The sequence below is a fragment of the Dunckerocampus dactyliophorus genome, chromosome 8 (assembly GCF_027744805.1).
Source record: "Dunckerocampus dactyliophorus isolate RoL2022-P2 chromosome 8, RoL_Ddac_1.1, whole genome shotgun sequence".
Lineage (NCBI taxonomy): Eukaryota > Metazoa > Chordata > Actinopteri > Syngnathiformes > Syngnathidae > Dunckerocampus > Dunckerocampus dactyliophorus.
Window position 1 is genome coordinate 2,071,618 of NC_072826.1, and position 20,644 is coordinate 2,092,261.

At 43.3% G+C, this 20,644-nt stretch overlaps 1 protein-coding gene across 1 annotated transcript in view; it reads right to left on the reverse strand.

Annotated features, from left to right (window-relative positions):
• Nucleotides 1–15,936, reverse strand: part of slc41a1 (solute carrier family 41 member 1) — a 32,508-nt gene extending 16,572 nt beyond the window's left edge. The window contains exons 1-4 of the mRNA XM_054784774.1: nt 15,549–15,936; nt 12,885–13,001; nt 11,862–12,651; nt 4,509–4,616 (exon numbers count right to left, since the gene is read on the reverse strand). Of these exons, the coding sequence (XP_054640749.1) occupies nt 4,509–4,616; nt 11,862–12,347 (594 nt within the window). The 5' untranslated portion in view covers nt 12,348–12,651; nt 12,885–13,001; nt 15,549–15,936. The remainder of the gene's footprint in view (nt 1–4,508; nt 4,617–11,861; nt 12,652–12,884; nt 13,002–15,548) is intronic.
• Nucleotides 15,937–20,644: the final 4,708 nt, after the last annotated feature.

A 20,644-nucleotide genomic window follows, 5' to 3' on the forward strand; every position in this document is an offset into this window, starting at 1 on the left:
TTCACTAACGCACACACACACACACACACACACACACACACAGATGTTCTCAAGCATAGCGAGTGGAAGCAACAGTGGCCCACTTTGTATCCGATGCAATGATTCCACAGCTCATCCACAGGCACAAACCAGAAGCTTGAATGGCAGCAGATAGAAAGCAGACGTCCGTCAAAGCAGAAGAGTCCAACACACGATTGTGATTGAAAAAGCACAACCACCATCCGCTCCCTTCGTGGAGGTGAGACTTGCACAGGTTGTTGCTGGAGTCCTCGTCCACTCCTCCAAGATGACATTGCAGAGCTCGTGGGTGTTAGGATGTTGAGGATGCCCCACGGGTTCTCAACTAGGTTCAGGTGTGGAGACACACTTTGCCAGTCCATCACCAACCTTCACCTTCAGCTTCATCAGCAATCATCTTGGAGGTGTGTTTGGGGTCGCTGTCATGTTGGAAAGTTGTTTCCAAATGGAGGGGCTCATGTTCTGCTTTACGGGCTTCCACAGGACATCTTGAAATGCATGTTCTCTCCAATGAACCGCAGCTCCCCGGTGCTGGCAGCACTCACGCAGCCCCAGAGCGTGATGTTTTCTGGCATTTTTGTTTACATGCCTGGTTGGTGGCGCCTAGCTAGCTCATTTTTGTCCCACGGGCGAGCTACGAGCTACGATCATCATCACAACTTACTTTTTTAAAGTCACTTAACAATCTTGCTTTCTTGTTATCATTAGAATACGTACGGCTTGTCTTCAAAACACGAGTAGTGTGTCGTTGTTGTGCAGAGATCCTGCAGCCACCAAACCAGACCAACCGAGCTGTGCCAAGAAATTCGGTCCATAAAAGCAAAGAACAGAATTGGTGACAAAGGGCAGCCCAGCCGGTGGCGGTGGTGAAATGGTAAAGTCAAATTTAGAAAAAAAAAAAAAGTATTACATTGTTTTTTTTTGTGCAATCCCACTACTAAATACTTAAAATACTTGGAATTCACGATGCAAAACATGGATCCCTTATGGGAAGACAGAGCCTATCTCAGCCACTAGGCAGGAGGGATGTACAGAGACACATATTCACAACTACAGGCGTTTGAGAGTCCAACCAACCTGCAATAACTTGCATGTTTATGGTCTGTGGGAGAAATAGAGAACCCATGCAGGCACATCGAGAACATGTAAACTCCGCTCTGAAAGGCCCCAGCGGGCAGAGTTGAACCCAAAACCTTCCTGCTGTGAGGTGACAGTGCTAACCACCACACCACTATGGCAATAGGCTGAAGTCGCAAAAAGGGGGGAAATGTGTGTCTGTTGGCTGGTTTTGGTTGGTTTTAAAGGAACAGTCCTCAAGTTGTTAAAAAAAAAAAAAAAGCATTTTTAAGAGTTAACTCGATATTACTATGTCAACATTTGAGCATCACAATGCTTCAGTGACATGCCAAGGTGTCTCCGCGTGCAGGGCCGTATGTCTGTGGACGGAGACACGGAGCATGAGCGCACACAAAGCTATCAGGGCCGTGTAAACACGCGTGTGGATGGAGACCTCATGCCTGAGCATTCATTCGGCTGTTCAAAGAGGGCAAACTGCCACGCACGCTGATAAGGAGGTTTATGTGTAACTGATAAGAAGTAGTCAAATATCGGCATGGAGCACTGGGGGTGTCCTAGACTTGCAATGAACTCTTACATGCAAAGAAACAAGCAGAACATTCCGTTTTCTGGACTCTTAACATACATTGCTCGCTCTCTTTAACACAAACCTGCCAACCATGAAGAAATGTTGTGAACACTACCCCCCCACACACACACACTTCTAAGGATGCAGGGGGCTTTTATATATTTAGCAAAACGACTAAAAAAACTTGCAATATATTTGAAGAGAAAGCATTGAGTTGCTATGAGGGCTGGCAAAAATAGCTTGTTGGCGGTGGTAAAGAATGTAATGAATTACATGAAAATTGTTAGCGTAATTAAAGCATGCGCACTATGTCAAGCCAGCCCTCCCTGTTATGGCGGCAGACGGAGGAAAATAGCGTCCACACAGAGTCTGGCATTATTCCGACCTGAACACATCAACAGCAGTGCAATTCCAACACCATATTGTATCTCCAAACACGCAAACGCGTCTCTAGTCCTCCTCGGAACGACACTTCCTGTCACTAGACCACAGCGAGGTGCATTCAGGGGCAGGAACTCTGCACGCTACACTCCTCCACGCTCTCTCACTTCCTCCTTGCTGCCGAGTGTGTTAATACATGGAAAAGATCCGTGCCCAGCTCCTATCAAATGCGCTTCTTTATGGCTTAAACGCTGAAACGTGACCTCTCTTTTTGTGCACTTGCGTCATCACCTATTTTTGCCTCTTGCGCAAAAAAAGGTAAAAGACGTATTTTGGGAGAGAACATTCGGGTTTAATAAAACATATAAGTACCTCTTTGGTATTGAATGAGTTAATTCATCTTTATTTTGACAGAGGGAAGTTTCTTCGGTGACAACTTCCAAACAGCTTCACAGAATCCAAATCCACTTAACAAACCTGCTTTGGCTGGAGTAGATGTGATGCCACGTGACAACGAACAAAACTATTGTTTTTGCATTATATGACGACAAGTAAAACACAATTTCACTGGAATATTAGTATATTGGTCATAGCATAGTACCTTTAGAGTAAATAGACCAATGAAAGAATGAAAAGTCATGTGAACTGAAAAGTCCAGCTCCCAGTAGGGGTTACATTATGTTTTTAGCGTGATAAGCGCTTTAGGAAACCTACAGTGGTTTTAATCTTCTACTAATTAGCAGCGGCGTGGAAAGAAACATGCTCCGGCTGAGGCCGACCAATAAAGAGCTGACAGTAATGTCTCTCGACAAGCTCCGAGCTCCAGCCCGCTTTTTGAGGATTGATGCTTGAATTCTTGTTGTCTTAAGTGCGTTGATAAAAGTTTGGCTATATCACCTGAAAAGAAAGGTAAAATGACGTACGCAGCGTATGTGACTGATAGCTTTACATGTGAACAAGTGCCAAGGGCCAAAGCCTGCATGCTAACGCTGTCACATTCTTCAATAGGACACTTGAACTCTAATTCTGTTACAAGGCTGACTTGTGAACGGTGACGTGTTGGGCCACTGCTAATCGGCGTCGTCGCTCGTTTCCCACACACCAGTGGAAAGTATGTGAGGATTGCTTCTGCTTAGTCTAATCTTTTCTGTCTTTAAGGATGGGCTGTGCAACACTGAACTCTCAGCGTGTAAAACAGACAATTGTGATGACAGCTCCACGGCTTGTGCGTTGGACAAGTCATGAGAGGTGTAATTCACATTTGAACCACTAGATGGTACTCAAGTATAGTGTACCTGTGTGAGCCACATTAGCTTGACACAGAAGTTGCCTGTACGCAAATATGTCACATAACAGCACTGAATGGTTGCTTTTCTTTTGCAATGTAGCGAGCGACACTGTCTGTGAGCGAGCACCAAGGGAGCACAACTGAAGGGTTCAGTTTGTTCAGCCAGCGAGACACGAAAAAGACGTCTTCACGGTGTGCTACCGGTAACGGTAAGGAAATGTACACGAACCATGGAAACATTTTTTTTGTCAATTTTCAACGTGCACTCAAAAATATGCTAACCGAGGTTCCACCGTAACGCCAACATCAACAATGACTGAATTTGATCACTACTTCATGTTATGAGTATGCTGTGCATATAGTAAGCATTCATGCTATGGGCCTGTTTGCTTGTCACTTCTATACTGCTGTATTACTCCAATTTCCCTGACTCTGTGGATTATTTCCTGTCGTATTCCGCGTTGTTCTTATTATTTATTTCTATAAAAGAGGGCTGCGGCTGTCATTCAGAACTTGTGAGAGGAGCCATTGCATTCATTAAATGACATATCTCTATTCCAACCTTGAGCACGGATCAAAGCGCTCACACTAGCCAAACGTGCCAGACTTTAAAGGCGAAGTGGGAATGGGAGTCCTTCTTTCAGGCCATTTTATAACCTTAAACCATTTTAAAACCTGTATAAATGAGACCCCTGGCCGGAAACAAGTCAACCTGCACAACTTGAGGCGTCTCTTTGACCATTTTTACATGAATCACAACCACGTCATATATGACATTAAGTCTGAAAACACACTTGGGTATGTTTCCCACGACATCTCAATGAACGTGTGAAAATGAAAATATGGTTGTTTTTATTGAGGGGTGTTCACATACAAGCTCGCATCCTGTTTTTGTAGCGTGAAGACGCATCGAAGGATGAAAAACCACGCACACAAAACAGGTTGGGTTCAGGTGAAGGCGTTGAGAGGAATGTTGCTATCAGTTGGTCTAAAACTGCAGGTTGCTTTGTCAATATGACCTATGACTCCTTGAACAACCGGCCTTAATGAATGTCACAGTTTGGGGAATGCCAGGAGACTGGATTGGGTAACTTTGGAGGAGAAATAAACCCTTTAAACAGCCACAGAATCAGAAAAACTCAAGCAATTAGACATAAAACATAACTCAAGACTTACCGCTGTGGAGAGTCTGGAGGCCAGCGTCATCTCCAGGTTGCCCTTCAGCCCAAGCAGTGCTGGAACCAGGATGAACACCTCTGACACCTCCGTGAACACCGTCCAGTGCTGGAATTATCAGTGGAATAGCAAGACCACTTAGTAAACACTCCTTACACAGACAAACATATCACCTTCATCAATATCGCTTTGTGTCTCTTTGACCTTGCTCTTTGTTTGTATGTGCCATACCAACCTTTGTATTATCATCCATTCAACAAGGAACCAAGTGCTTATGAACATTTAAGTCAATATTCGCCTGTAATCCCGACATGTAATCATTTGAGCTCATAAAATTGTCTATTTTTTGGCACTCTAATCAAGCGTGGGCTACGTCTCCGCACTGCTACTGTACACCCTGTAACATCATTTTGCTTGGGAAAGTTCTGTCTACTTGCAGTAAGTTAGCATGACAGCTACACCCATACTCAAACAACACAAACCGACAGGAGGTTATCAAACCAAGCACCTCCCTCACTCACAGTGCAACCGAAAATAACACACTCCAACTGCACCACACAGACGACACACACATACGTGTAAAATAATACTATTTTCTGCAAAATTATATGCTGGGCTTCCTGCTTCCTTCCTAGCATGCCTTGCGGGTTATAAATTCGTATAAACAATAGGGATTCGACAATTCGGAGGAGTCTGATTTGACAGGTGATCGAGATTGTACCATTCTGACTACATGGGGGTGCCCACGGCTGCTGCCGAGCATACATTTTTACACAGAAGATCTTTGTTTTTGTCATAAATAGACTATTTTGATACAAATTCAGCCTCCTCTGTGTTAATAAAGAATTGAAAACGACGTGTGTGTTTAACAGAAGACCTACACTTATCCAAGATGGCGGCATGTACACACAGCAAATCTCAGCGTCTCTTCCAGTTTTGCAGTTTTGTATTTTGCTAGCCCCGTTTTTATCACAGATTATCAACTTGTCCCTGAGATCTCCACAGTACTGGAGTCTACACACACCACCCAGCCGGACGAGGCAGGAAAGGCGTGGCGGAATACGAGCTAAGGTGAAGCTAACACCGCACAGACTCCCCTTACCGAGCATTTTCCTCTCCAATGTGCAGTCGTTAGCAAATGAAAATGGACGAGTTATGACTCCACATCACCCACAGTAAGAGACTTTTGGACCGCAACGTCATAATTTTCACCGAGATATGACTAAACAGCGGAGTACCGGACAATGCTATTGAGCTAGCCGACCGCCACACACTTCGGGCTGATAGAACAGCGACTGAAACTGGCAAGACCGACGGCAGAGGGTTGTGCATCTACAGTATGTGAACTGCTGTCTGCGTCACTAAATAAATAAAGGTACACCAGACCTAATATTGGAGATCATTAGCACAAAATGGTGGGTTGTCCCACAAAGAAAAAAATTATGCTGACAAAAAAAATATGCGGGGTCGAAAATGCTGAATCCCGATGATGTGGGGATCACGATTCAATTAGTTAACAACAAGCAACAACGCAACGCAATTATGTAGAATAGGAAGAAAGAAAATATGCATCGATTGATTTGAGTGCACTCTCTCATATCATCTTCTGAAAGGGGGAAGTGAGCGAGTACCGGACGGCGCATTTGTGACAGCAAGTGGTGAGATAAACAAAGCGGTGTGGGAAGAAGGAAAGGAAAGGAAAGACTGACTTGACTGCTACTGCTACTTTTATATACGGCCGTCCCTCGTTTCCACGAAGTAGGCATGAAAATAACCCCCATATTGTCACCTTTACCTGTGTATTACCCAACATAGTAGATATAATCAGAGAAAATAAGCCATATTAGACATAAATAAGATAACACAGACTCACACGGTAGCGTTTGCTTGTTTTTTTCTGGACATTCTGGCGTATTTCCTTCTTAAAGTTGGTTATCGCTGCCACACTACATCGTGCTTTTTCAGAAGTTTATGAATTCATAAATGGCTGCTGTTTCGTGGTAGACTATGGTCTATTATCAGCCCAAACATATTGAAATACAAGTGATATGTGGTATTCTGGCCACTAGGTGGCAGTCATGACACCAAACATTGAGACATTGCCTTACATTACCTTACATTACATTACCTTGTTACATTAACACTGCATAAAGCCATGAAGTCAGCCATGGCATGTCTGACGTGACAGCATGAAAAAAAAGGTCTCCTCTCATTCCGTGTGGAAGTGGTAGGTTTTGGGCTTCTTGAGTTCAGAAGAAATAAATTTGAGGCTAACTGGTTAGCTTGCTAGCTTGTTAGCTCACTGGCTCACTAACTCACTAGCGTAATCTCGAGCCCCTGCAGCATGAGAGTTGAGCAATGTGTTGTAAACAATGAATAATAGGAGCGTAAAGGTGATTATAGGGGTGTTAGTTCGTGTCTGCAGTGCTGTAATAATGTTAAAAACCGTATTTAGAAAGTCATAAACAGGTTTTCTGTGCTCTAACTATGAAAATATTCCATTTATTAACATTGAATCCTAATATAGCAAAAATTGATTTATCGCGGTCGGGTCTGGAACCAATTAACCGCTATGAACAAGGAACTACTGTAGCTGTATTTTAGTTCATTTAGCTATTTCTGTGCTTGAAAGTTGTTAATTTAGGCCAAGAATAAGTAGAATTTGCTTAAACGTGCACTTTTTTTGTACTAATAATAGGCCGTATTCAACCACAAAACAGCAAGCATTTTAATTAATGACTTTGTGAAAAACCGCGATAGCGTGAGAGCGCAATGTAGCGAGGGATGACATGGTTTTCCTGTGCATATTGAGTAAGGGATGCATGTGCATGACACAACTGACATAACATACAGTAGAGGGGTGAAAAGAGCGCCACACCCTTTTGTACTCTGGCACTTGGTGGAAGTAACCACAACTTCATACCACACTAAATTGGTACGTAAAGGAAGGTAGAGAAAAGCTGTAAGCCCTGTTTTGCAGGTCGAACTAACTTCTGAGCAATTCTAACTCTAATAGGGCTGGCTTGAGTGACGTATGACTAACCAGCAACAAATCAGGACGAGCAAATGGCAAGTTTGTGGTCTTCTGCAGCCAGGGACATTGATCCATCTCCAAATAAGTGCTTATCTATTGGGACGAGTCCCACATTTACAGTCTGGTGCACTCATATACTTCCTGTGTCATACACGGAACACAAGAGACCGAATAGATAGATAAATTCATCAGGCAAGATGAGAGCTAAGATGAGAGCTGCTCTAAGCATTTGTACCACCAACAAACTTAAAAACTGCTCCCGCTGTGCATCCAGATGCACAAGACTGATAAGAGGTGACGTCAATAGCTTTGTCTTTCGCGTACGTATCCGTAGGTGTGGCGCTAAAAGCTCTTGCGGGGGTTACGCTACTTGTGGCCGCCTTGGCTGTCGTCAGGCGAAGCAGAGCTGCTTTCAGCCGAGTCCCCCAGCTTGGCGCACTGCCATCTGCCGAAGCAGCAGCCTTGTGAGCACTCCTCTCCTCTTTAACAGCCACATGCTTTCAGACTTTTACTCTCTCTCTCGCTCTCTCTACTTCTGTCTCGCTAGCTTGCTCTCGGCCCCCCCGTGTTGATATATGTTGTTGTCTCCATTGAACGCTGGCTCATGGCCAAAGAAGCCCTCTCTCCTCATGGCCACCTCCTCGGTTCTAGGAACTTGACTGGACAACCCCAGTACCACTGTGTACAGATCTATAGGAGTTCTGGCATGTGATCCCTTCAAGGGTCAAGTTGCCGCGTTAAGTAACACGGCCGCGTTTTGTTTATGATCTCTTACTGTACTTGTACCAAATCGGCAGCCGAACCTCATGGCATGCGATGTCGACAGGACTATGGCGTCATAGAGGCCTCAGCCAGCGGTGTCAGTTTCAGCGTTCTCCAACAGTTTCGGTACGACCCCGCTGATATGTCATAGATTTCATGATAGATTTCTCGGTGTTCATGACGAACCACGGCAGCTGCCCTATAGGCTGTTTTCCTGGTAATGTATCCATAATGTTAACACACACAAAATAAACATTTATGATTGTGATTCCTGAACTGCACTGCAGCGTACTGACAGGTGTTAAGTATTTTGCCCCGCTGGTGTCGCTAAATAAGGCAACCAAAACACCCCTCAGTGTGGTGCAGAGCAGTGGTGCACTGCAAATTACAACTATCAGAATAAACACCAGGTGTGTCTTACAATAGTCCACTATTCAACGATTCGATTTGGAGGAGTCTGATTCGACTACGAATCTTGCCGTTAAATCACATAAAAATGTCATGCGATCGAGATTGTAGCATTCTGACTACATGGGGCGGTGCCCACGACTGCTGACGAGCATACAATTCTACATAGAATGTCTTTGTTTTTGTTATGAATAGCTTATTTTGCATTCGTAAAGAATTGAAAATGAAGTGTGTGTTTAACAGAAGGCCTATACTTACCACGCAGGAATAAAATCACCCGCTTCAGTGGCACAATCCAAAGGAGCTGAGGTGAGTGCGAGCACTGAACGCTAGGAAGACCGTCAACATTGACGGACTTACTAAAAAGTGTGGAAGTATTTGGAAAAGGTTAAAAATGACTCCAGAAAGTGAAATGCAACTTGTGTCAGCAGCTTCTTCCATATCACGCAACAACCAGCAGCGTATGGCTGAAAACAGACTTCATTTTATATCCCGACAGTGAATTTTAAGGCAAGAAATGAGGCTGCTAACTAGGGGTGTCTTAGAATAGTTGACTATTCCGCGATTGGATTCCGAGGACTCTGATTCAACCCAAAGAATGTCTGTTTTTGTTACAAATGGCCTGTTTTGATTCCAAAACACCCTAATTTGTGTTCATAAAGAATTAAAAAAAGACGCCTGTGTTTAACATAAAACCTATAGTTACCTCGCATGAACAAAAGTCCAAAGTGTGGAAGCATTTTGAAAAGGTTCAAGATGACTGAAAGTGAAAGTGAAATGCAACTTGTGTCAGCAGTTTGTTGCACAACAACCAACAGAGTAACATTTAAAACAGGTATGTTGCTTCATGAGGGCCGCACCGTGGCCAAGTGGTTAGCATGTTGGCCACACAGTCAGGAGATCTGGAAGATTTGGGTTTCAATCTCCGTTGGGCATCTCTGTGTGGAGTTTGCATGTTCTCCCCGTGCGTGTGTGGGTTTTCTCCAGGAATTTCTCCACATTCCAAAAACATGCATGTTAGGTTAATCAGCGGCTCTAAATTGTCCATTTGTGTCATTACTGCCGTCTTTTTACCAAAATACTACAAAGCACTCGTATTTGAATATTTTTCGACTAATAATAAACCATGGCCTACATGGCCTACCACGAAAAAGCGATCATTTATTTGTTAATTTGTGAAAAAACGCAAAATATAGCGCGGGAGCGATGACCGAACAGGGGATGACTGTAATTCTACTTTAAATCCTTTTCATGGAATAGAATGTGTTTAGGCTGTTGGTGTAAGGATTCACTGTACTGAAGTACCATGCAGTATTTAACACTGGTAGGTACTGCATGTATTTGTGTTTCGGTCTGAGCTGCCTAACCACAGAACCAATGAAATTAACTGAAAAATGCTTGATGACTTTTAGAGACGCTTCTACGTGGCCAGAAACATTAGCATTCCCAAGAAGACTGCAAGCACTGCATAACCTTTACAAACCGTATATAACCTTTATACCCTCGGCCTTGACTTTTTGGCGGTGGTCAGGAGAGAGTGACATTTTTAGGCCATTCGCCTGCCAAGTCACTGAGCCCAGCTATGCAGACATCTCCAGGTCAGTCTGGACAGTCTTTTCTGGGCCAGCCTTGAGTGGGAATGTTGCCAGAAACTCTGCATGTGTTTGTACTGTAGGAAATCAAAGTGACTAACATTAAAATGTCACAATGAGGCCTTGTAGAGGCTGCAGACTGGCACACTCTGAACGTACAAGAGTCAGAAGGAGTAGAGAGCGCAAGTTAGAATTGTCCTCCTACAAGGACAGAGGGAATAGATGAGTTAGCATTTCACAGTGTTGTGGAGAGGGAATTACACAACTGGATAGCCACTGGACACCCACTACTACAGGTTGTCAAGCTTCTCATTGCATCGAAGCACAAAACGTTGCCCATGGCCCACTAAAGGGGGAACAACCGGCACTTCAGCAATGCTTCATCAGGGGAATGTTTTGGAAAACAGAGAAATCACAACAGCATGGGGCCTAACATGTGACAGCGTGAAAAATGTTTGACCTCATACCATTCCAGATTTAGTGGGGATACCTCTATAGTTTAGGTTTTCACACTGGCACAATGTTATGTTTCTTTTCAGCTAGTCCATGTCTCAAGAGAACAAACAGAACATGTTGTCCAGACCCGTATCCCTTCACTACCTCACTTGATTTCAGAACACAAGTACAAAGTCACATAGTAGGAGGCTAGATAGACACGGTCCTACGGTGAACTGCATCTATTTCTGGTTTTTATACATTCCAAGGTAAGCATGTATGGTTGGCATAACCACGCGGTTCAAATGCTTGAGTAACAACCTCATTTGTTTGTAACATTCTGTGGAGCCGGTTCTGCAGGTAGTCCTCGATTTATATATGAATCCCGTCCCGAGACTGTGATGTAAGTCGAGTTTAGCTGTAAATAATAAAAAGACAGGACTTATATCCCTTTGGTTGTCTTGCACATCGGGGGGCGTTGCAAGCGTGACAGACAGGCTTATTGGGAGGTGGAAGTCTCAGTATTGAGAGCTCTCATTATTTTCCATTTCAAGGGGGCAGATCCTTTCACATGTTCAAAGATACCATCTTTATCCCTCATGACGGTCACCGCCTTTCAGCAACTTAGACCGGGCATTATCCACTGAGCACCTTACGATGGCTAATTTCACTTTCACTTTTATGCACTGCCACCAGACGAGTCTGCCTCACTGTCTTGGGAGACATAATGGAGATTAAACTTAAATACAAGTAGTTCACTAAAAAGAACCAAAGTGACGTTGTCCTTCCTCTCAGTGCACCGACGCAACTACGTATCACTCCGCTGTGTGCGCGTGACGAGTTCTTTCTGTTTGTACGGCATTAATAATTTATGGCAGGTGTACATAGCCACAAATCGGCATGACTCGGAACGCCATAAACCGAAAACCACTTGTATTTGTAGGAGGTATCTGGGTCATAGAATACCTAAAAACTGACGACAACCAGGGTTTACCTGTTCTGTTTACCTGAATCAAACATATATGGATGTTGTTATGGCCAACGATTTGAGATAAGTTTAACTAGTGGGGGAAACGTATTAGTATTAATATAGTGTGTGTTCCTGATGTTGGGACTGCTCACCTGGACAATGTCTAGCACCATTCCTGCCGCCACTGTCCCAAACCCGGCCAGCAGGAAGGGAAAAACCACCTGCAGACCGATTGAGAAGGAGGTCTCCTTGAGGGGTGCCGGTGGTTCAGGGCTCTGATCATTACTGGTGTCGTCGCTCTCATTGCTCTGGCTTGCATTCTCCAAGAGAGCATCCTCCTCCCGCTGACCTTTAGCATTGGCCCGACAGTCCATCACTGCGACTATCTCCAACCTCTCTTCGTTCTCTGGGGTTTCATTGGTCATTTCTGTGAAAGATGTAACCTCTTTGAGCTCAAACTCACTCCCAGTTCCTGGGCTCCCTTCCTCAGGTCCCTGTGTGAGGATCACTGGGTGGACAGAGGAGTTGGAGTTGAGGAAGGCCGGACCGAGGGGCCCCCCCTCTTTCTTCACCTCAACGGCCCCGGAGGACATGTTGATGTCGGGCAGTTTGTCTTGTTCTTTCGACCAAAGTACCATGCGGAAGCCTTTGAAAGCCAATGGTCTTGACAAGAAAGTATAATAGACGAGATCTGCCAAACTGTTCTGAAGTGACCTGATCACCTGACCTGGTTTTCAACCTGATCTGTCTAAATAATTTATCCCATTAAAAAGGTCTACAGGGAGTGATGGTCAGCATTAAAGCCCAGAGGGAAACTGCTCTGGGATAAAGTAATTGCAGCAAGGCACATGCAGCCGTTTGTCTGTAGAGCCTGTGTTCCTGTCGATGTTTTGGGAGCAGGACCAGTATGTTCTCCATTCAATGCAAGCTGCTCCGTGTGGGCTGGCAAGAAAAAAAAGACAGCATGCTAGTTCAATGACTGGCTCAGGGACTCACCACAAAAATCTCCCTTGAGTCATTTTTGGATTCTTCTTAACAGCTTGCCTTAAAGTGAAATGGGAAAAGTCCAACGTTTGAAGTAACCAGATTGCAGTTAGGCTGCAGGTTAGTGATGCATGCTCTCAGTTCACTGATCATAGCAGACTGACCGGCGTACCGGGCTGGCAATGTCTCACCTTACACCACGTGGCTGCTGGAAAGGTCTCTTCAGTGAAGATATTTAAAGGTCCGCAGCCCGAGGATTGAATTACCAGCCACAGAAAGGGACTTCTCCGACCCCAGTGGGCAGTCAGCTGGGAGAAGAATATATCATCTGATTAGGTTTATTCTAGACTGAGATAGCTGCAGCTCTAGGTTGTCATTCAGTATTGCAAACAAACAGATTCTATACATACAGTATGTACTGTATACATAAGACATCGCTAGCGTTTGAAGAAAGTATTATTGACAAATAGCAACACAGTGGTGCCTCGGTTTTCATAAAATGTTCCAAAAGGTTGGCGGAACTGAGGCAATAACGCGTGTAATGTTTGGGGACTCGACTTCGACAGAACGATACAATACAAGGCAAACAGACCACTAACACTGTACAGAAAAACGAGAAAAAAATGGCCAATATTTTCTATGAAAAAATGAACCATACAAAAACTGGAGCGTGGAAAAAAACGTGTTTTGCCTGTTCAGTGTTAGCATTCTACTTCAACACACCTAAGTAAACATCAAAGTTTTACAATTTAGATTTGATCAAATAGAGAATATTCCTGCAAACCTACTCAGGAGTATTAAATCTCCTCCCCAAGTTTGATAAGGTTGAACTGGCCTCTAAAATATTGCACCTATGAGGTGTTGCATGCACCCTCAGGAACCACTGTCAAATCATTGTCAAGTCAGCAACAACAATTCCTACCATAACTTTCAAAATAAACACACAGCCATAATTTATATTTGAACAGCGAAAGTACAATGTAGTGAAAAAAACTAGGATTTACATTGGCTTTATGCCTAAATGTCAACTCAATGATCATGGTTTACTTTACTTTCAACATGCATACAAGTTACATTGAAGTACATGACATGTTTCAGGTTACACAATTCTACATGTCAGAAAAATGGTAGGAAGAAGCAGATCTTATTTAATCCTACCCGGTTTCATTGTCACCGCAGCTTTGCAAGTTTGTTCACATCCTGTGTCGACCAGTGGAAAAGTCATAACTTTGACTTTTCCAGGCACATCACAAATGCCGTTGGAAATGTTGGCAATGGTGTGAGGATGTCACTAGGTTTGAAAAAGGGAACGGTAGGCTTCATCAATTCATTTTTTGAAAAGAATTACGACGACTTGTTATCCGTTTAACTTTATTTTCCTCCGCTGTCCTCTCGCAGTGGAGGACCACATGCCTTTCCTCTCCTAAGTCTTCAGGGAAAAGAAGATACAGCTTTCACCTGGTGTCGCAAAATCCAGGTTAATACCGCCTTGATTTTATTTTGAAGCTTATTTTGCACTGGACAGGAAGTCACTGTGCGGACAATTTACACTATGCCAATGGGTATGTTGCTGTTCCTCATGCCAGAGAGCAAGTCTTAATCTGGTTTATTGTAGTGACGTGCCATACCACTGATTTAATTTCCGATCCGATACTGAGTAAAAGTCGTCTATAACGATACGATACTTTTTTTAAATTCACCTAATGTGTTTGGTAAATTTTAAAAAGTACTGTATTTCATGTCATAGCATGAAAATACAAGATACTTAATTCTTACTTAAATAAAGCATTATTTTTTATAACAACTGAATAATAATTTTAATAGTACTTTCATCATAATTATTATTTTAAGAATCTACTAAGCAATTTATTTAATTCATTACTATAATTAATTATTAATTAATTATATCAATTACTAATTAATTTACAATGTAGCCAAAAGCAGTGGACAAAATCCTATAAAATATGTAAAAATTGTATTATAAACCATAAAAAAGAAAATAAGGAAAATCATTCAAAGAAATGATGAAAACTTTATTCACAGTTCACACTCCGTTTACGATGGGTCTCACTGTTTCAATAAAGTCGTTTCAGACAAACATTTCCTCAAAAGACTGAAGTATCAAGTGTATCGATATTTTGGTTTGAGAATCACTTTTACAGCATGAAGAGCTGGTGTCAGAAGTATCGATATTTCAGCATTGATCCGCACATTACTAGTTTATTGAGGACCCACACACCTGATGACCATGTCTCAACTTGAATTATCATCTGTATTAGTATAAAAACAATTTAGGGGGGGCTCGAGCCACCCTAAAATAAACCTAGTCACGTCCATGTACAAGGATAAATGACACTGTCAATGACGATACAAACTTTTATTTTGAAGTGACCTCAGTTTTGCTTCCAGTCTTATTGCTGCTACCTTGACGCAGCTTTCCTCCGTGTGCATGTTGCGACATCGTGTAAGATAGCGTCTATCCCTGCTGAAACAATCCTGTTTAGTAGTCAGGGCCAATACCAGCCGAACCCAACATGGCAAAGGCGTAAATTAGTGCTCCCCTGGTCAGGACTGAATAGACGAGCCCGCCTGTTCTATTCTTTGGCTCATTCCGTCAAGTCCAGGGGGCTTTCTGTTCCAACGCCGGGTTGAAGAGCAAGTCCCTGCCGCCACAAGCATGCCTATGTAATAACTCGTTATCATGCACACAGACACACCACAACGCCGCATTTTACTTCTACACTTGTTGTCTTCAAAAACACGATCAAAGAAATGAGTGACAAATTCCGTTAGACAAAAGTATTTCCAAGCTCACATGTGCAGCAGTGAGTGCTAGAAGACATGTCTACTCGTACCTTTTTGTGGCCGTGATACGGCGATCGAGGCTGGGTAGGAGCAAGCCGGCTGCATGTATCCTCCACCTCCTGGTTCCGTGCGCTCAGGCTCGCCGGTGTGCACGCCTTTATCTATGGTACTGGTCCAGTACGGATGTCTCGATGGTTAATAGTTAAACTCGCTGAACGCTCCCCCGACCGGTCACATTACTGCGCCCGTTCACTGGCCCCCGCCGCCCGGCTGCTTGGATGCGCATCTATAATACAGCCGTCCGGTGCGGGGGGCCAGGAAGCCACAAGGCGGGCCCTCCCTCCGCACTCTTGAGCTGACCGGACCGGCCCCTCCGCCCCCTCACTCGACTGTACTCCACACGAGCACCACTAGCCCCGTCTCCATTGCTCGCAAGCCAGTCTGCCCAGTCTCCTTCGCCAGCAGGGGCAGAAATACAAGTTTGAATTTAACAGTGGAACAGATCCGCACTGGACTGGAATGGAACTTAGTCACTGATACACCGACTCATAGAATAAATACAAGCTTCTTACATAAGCGAGAATGGTACCGTTAAACCCATTATTCATGCCCTGAGTTAAAAAATTAGTTTTCAATTTAATGGATGGGTTGCAAGGGACAAACAACTGTAAGAAGTTGTGTTGGATACCATTCCATTGGGAATAATAGTTGCAATTTTCCTAGGTTTTTGTTTTACATTTTGCAGATTATTGATTTTTCTGTTGTTATTCTAAAGCTTGAATTATGCTTCTGCGTAGCCACTCCGCCATCGTGCGTGCAATCCTCTGTCAAAAGACTTCTCCGGAGAGTCAGCTAAAGCCTGAATTATAGACTTACGCCGGCGCCATGGCGCTGAAGCAGAATTCAGGCTTAAAGCGCTCATGTCACTAAAAAGTTTGTAATAAAACAATAAGAAAATGAAAGTACAGTAATCCCTCGTTTATCGCGCAACCGCGAAAAGTACATGTCTGCGAAGTAGCATTCAATATTAATGAACAAAATATTTCCATAGTTAAAGCATAGAAAACCTGTTTATGACTTTATAAATGTGTGTTTTAACATTATTAGAACCCTGTGGACATAAAATAACACACTTTTACACTCCTATTTTTCTGTGTTTACATCACTGCGCAGGCTACGGGATCACTGCAGGGACAAAAACGGCTGCTGCTAGCATAGCAAGCTACCCAGCTAACTAGTCAGCCTCTCCAATTTTCTTATTTTAAACTTAACTTCACGACAAAGAAGCCAAAAACGTACCACTTCCACATGGAATGAGAGGGGAACCTTTTTTTTCCACTCGATCTCAGGACCTGTCCAAACGGGAACGTTTTTGGGATTTTTTTTTTCGGCGGGTTGAAATAAAGTCGTGTCCACACTGTGCCAGATTAGCATATCCAGTAGTTGCATCCGGACGGGAACGCAGGACTGAGTGAAAACGATGTAATACACAAGGCACACCTACGTGTGGCGCCGTGAACAGACACGCAAACGGAACCACGTGACACACCAAAGCATAGAAGAAGAAAGAACGGATCCTCGTCTTCCGCTCACAAGAAGTGGAATTACTTCTGCGAGCCATTATGGAGTATAAGACAACAAAATATCAGGAGAACGTCAATTGAGGTGAGTCACATCCGTCGAAATATTCCGATATTATGTCAGCTTATGTTTTTTCCTAAAAGCAACGTTAAAATCTCATCTCGTATCGTTCTTGTAGAAGCGATCTCGCGTCCTGTGACAAATAAAGTGCCCTGCCAGGTGGCGTGGTGGCACATGCTGCTGCAGATGGCACCTGTTCAATTCCCAGTCAACAATTGGGAGGGTTGCGTCAGGAAGGGCATCCGGCGTAGAAACCAAGCCTCATCACTCGTAGAACAGACTTGCTCCACAGTACGATACAATATAACTACAGTACAATGTCTGCCAAGGTGAAGACACAAACCTGTCAACAAAAGTAAAACATAAACTTGCAGGGAGGAATGCGTGTCTTTCATTCAAGCTTCGAACAACAAGGTGTGTGTGTGCGTGTGTGTGTGTGTGTGTGCGTGCGTCCGTGTGCAAGTTATCTAACAGATTGCGTGCTGTCTCAGCCTCTTCATGTTATTCCTCCAAGAACTCTAACAACGTCCCCTGAGGATGTACAGCTTTGTTGTGCTGTTGCTACATAGCCACTCGGCTAAGCATCAGTAGCGTCAGCATCACTCAGAGCGCGGCGGTCACAACATGGCTCACCATCCCAACATGTCTACAGTGCTCCAATAATGGTAAAAGCTGCATTTACGAAGTCCTAACAGGTTTTCTATGCTCCAACTATGCAAATATTCCATTTCGTGATGTTGAATCCTACTTCTAGCACGGTTTTTCCAATTATGTTCATTAAAAAAAATCACATTGCGGTTCCTCGCCGTTGATTAAGGCTATTTTTAGTCAAAGTATGTGCATATTTAAACATATATTACATGTTTTTGGTCTAAATTAAGCATTTTCAAGCATAAAAACAGGTAAATGAACTAAAATACACATATAAGGCACTTCAAAGACATTCTGTCCAATTCTGTTAAGGCCTGGGTAGGATTACCAGTGTTCCTAAGTCTGCTTTTTATAAGTGACTTTGGCCTTGTGGGGTTTTTTTATGCAAAGTCGTTCCCAAGTTCCCTGTTCCTTTCAGAGAGCTAGTCACTTGCTTCTCTCGCGTTTACAGCTATAATGTACAAGTATGTAAGTATTACTACTATGTACGTCTTTTAGTTTTTTTTGCACGAGAGGCAAAAGGAGGTGATGACACAACTGCACACACGCGCGTGCGCACGCGTGCACACACACAGTTCAGTTCCAAATGTAAAAATTGTATTGTTCATGGTATTATATTTGCAAATAAATAGTTATTTTGATGATTTGGATTTACTTTATTAACCCCTTTTTATGTTGTTTATGTTGGGATAGTTGTTTGGATAATCCAGCTGTCCCAAAAGCAAAAAAATTGTTGTCAAAATGAGAGCTGTGCTTGAAATGTATCGTTTCAAAAAAGCTGTTTTTCTCCCTTTTTTAGTCGGGAACTGATATTTTCCTGAAACTTACCTACTGTACGTTCTACTGCTGATTACTAAAGAACGGAAAAAGGTAGAAACAATTTTCTGTGTGCCTTGAAAAATCAGTGAAAATGCTCTAAAATGGGCGCTACTGAAGGGGTTGAATTTTGAAAAATGGCTGGGATTGAATGAGCGAACTAAAAATAAAACAGCCAATATGCATACAGAGAAAACATCGCTGGCATGAATCAAAATAATGCTCAGTTTTGACAGACGCTGTCAAAGCATGGCTTTATTCATGTTTATTATTGTGGCTGTTCTGTGCAGCGGTGTGGTATCACATTATCATACTGAGCGGGAGTAACTCATATTTTGGATATCTTCTTCCACTGTAACCACACTTGCTGAAATGATACCTTTCTCACGGGCTTGGGGCGTTATCTTTGTAAGGCAGAGTTTTTCTTCCAGTTCCCTAAAGACCTCTCAAGGTGTGCTGTGGCCACAAGATTCCTAAGTATGCGTACGAATAGTTATTTATTGGTGATCAATAAAGCAGTACAGCTGCCACGCACAGTGAATCTGCAAGTACTGCGTACGCACTGAGACACGCACACTCATGAATCAACAATTCCCTGATTTGGCAGATGTTTTTTGCAGCAAAGCTGTATGATTTTTAATCAAATAATGTACATTTACTTGAGAGGATTCATAAAGACTACATGCAGATTTGGTTTTCTCATTAATTTTTTGAACGGCTTGAGTAAAATCAGTAATATATTTAATTGACGCATGAGTGTGAGGGACTCCATTCGAACTGAATATGCAGGAACACTCGCCACTGTGTAAGATTTGCTGTGTCCATGTGCTGATGTTTCCAGGTGCCCTCGGGGCTTGGTGGTGGTGCACGGTGGCAGGAGCCCTGGAGGAATGCAAGCTGGGAGAATGGAAACTCACGGGTTGCTCTTAAGAGGATTCAGGAGCTCTAAGAGGATTCATTCTCACCCTCAGCACACATATTTATTTGATGAGAGGTAAGGCTTATCATATTTGTCACCACAGCATTTCGTACAAGACAAACAACACTAAGACTGCATAATGATTGGACCTTTCCCACTGAAATGACGCTGAAACCTTTTAGATGAGGAAGATGCCTGAAAAAATAAAGTGCTGGTCCGCGTTACACCTGACTCTGCACTGAATATGCACCACCGGTGAATTGAAACCAACGAATCTGTGGTCTAGTCGACAAGCTGGCAGAACTAGAAGTAAAACAAATATGAATGAATATTCAGGAAGGGTGAGAAACGCAAACTGCACACATAACCGGGGCTGCACATAATCATCAGGCCGATTTGAGCAACTAGAAAATCTTGATCAGCATTCCCTGTGTTGTGAACCTCTAGCCTGGCGTTTGCTGGCATGCTCCTACATCATGCAATTTTGACATCAGTAAAATAGTTAAAATTTTAACATGATAACAGTTAGCATGATAAGTAGCGAAGGTGCCAAGGCATTTCTATAGTGTCCCAATGTCACGTTATGTACATTTTTGAAATGTGACATAAAAAAAATAGCAAATGTGCTAACAGTTAGGATGCTAGCACCTAGCAAGATAACACTAAGTACCGAAAGTGCCATGGCGGTTGTATAGTGTCCCTAAATTGTGAAATGTTTGTATTTGCATTTAGACATAGGTAAATTAGCTAAAAGGCTCACAGTTAGCATGCTAGCACCTAGCAAGATAACACTTAGAACTGGGAAGATCCAAGGCAATTGTATTGTGTCCCTAAATCATGCCATGTATGAATTTGCCGGAAGCTCAGGCGCTCGCTTTGTTTAAGAGATGGACGGTTGCTAGTCTTGCGATACCCGGTGCATGTCTCTACAATTGATTACGTAATCTAAGGATTTATGGTTGATTCTTATTGATCCCGTAGGCTGCTACTGATGCAACCGCATCTCTCACTTGTCCCTACAAACTATACAGTTTCTTCCCCGGCCACCTCTTACCAGTTCCACCGGGAGGACACTGAGGCGTTCCCAGGCCAGCTGTGAGACATAATCCCTCCAGCGTG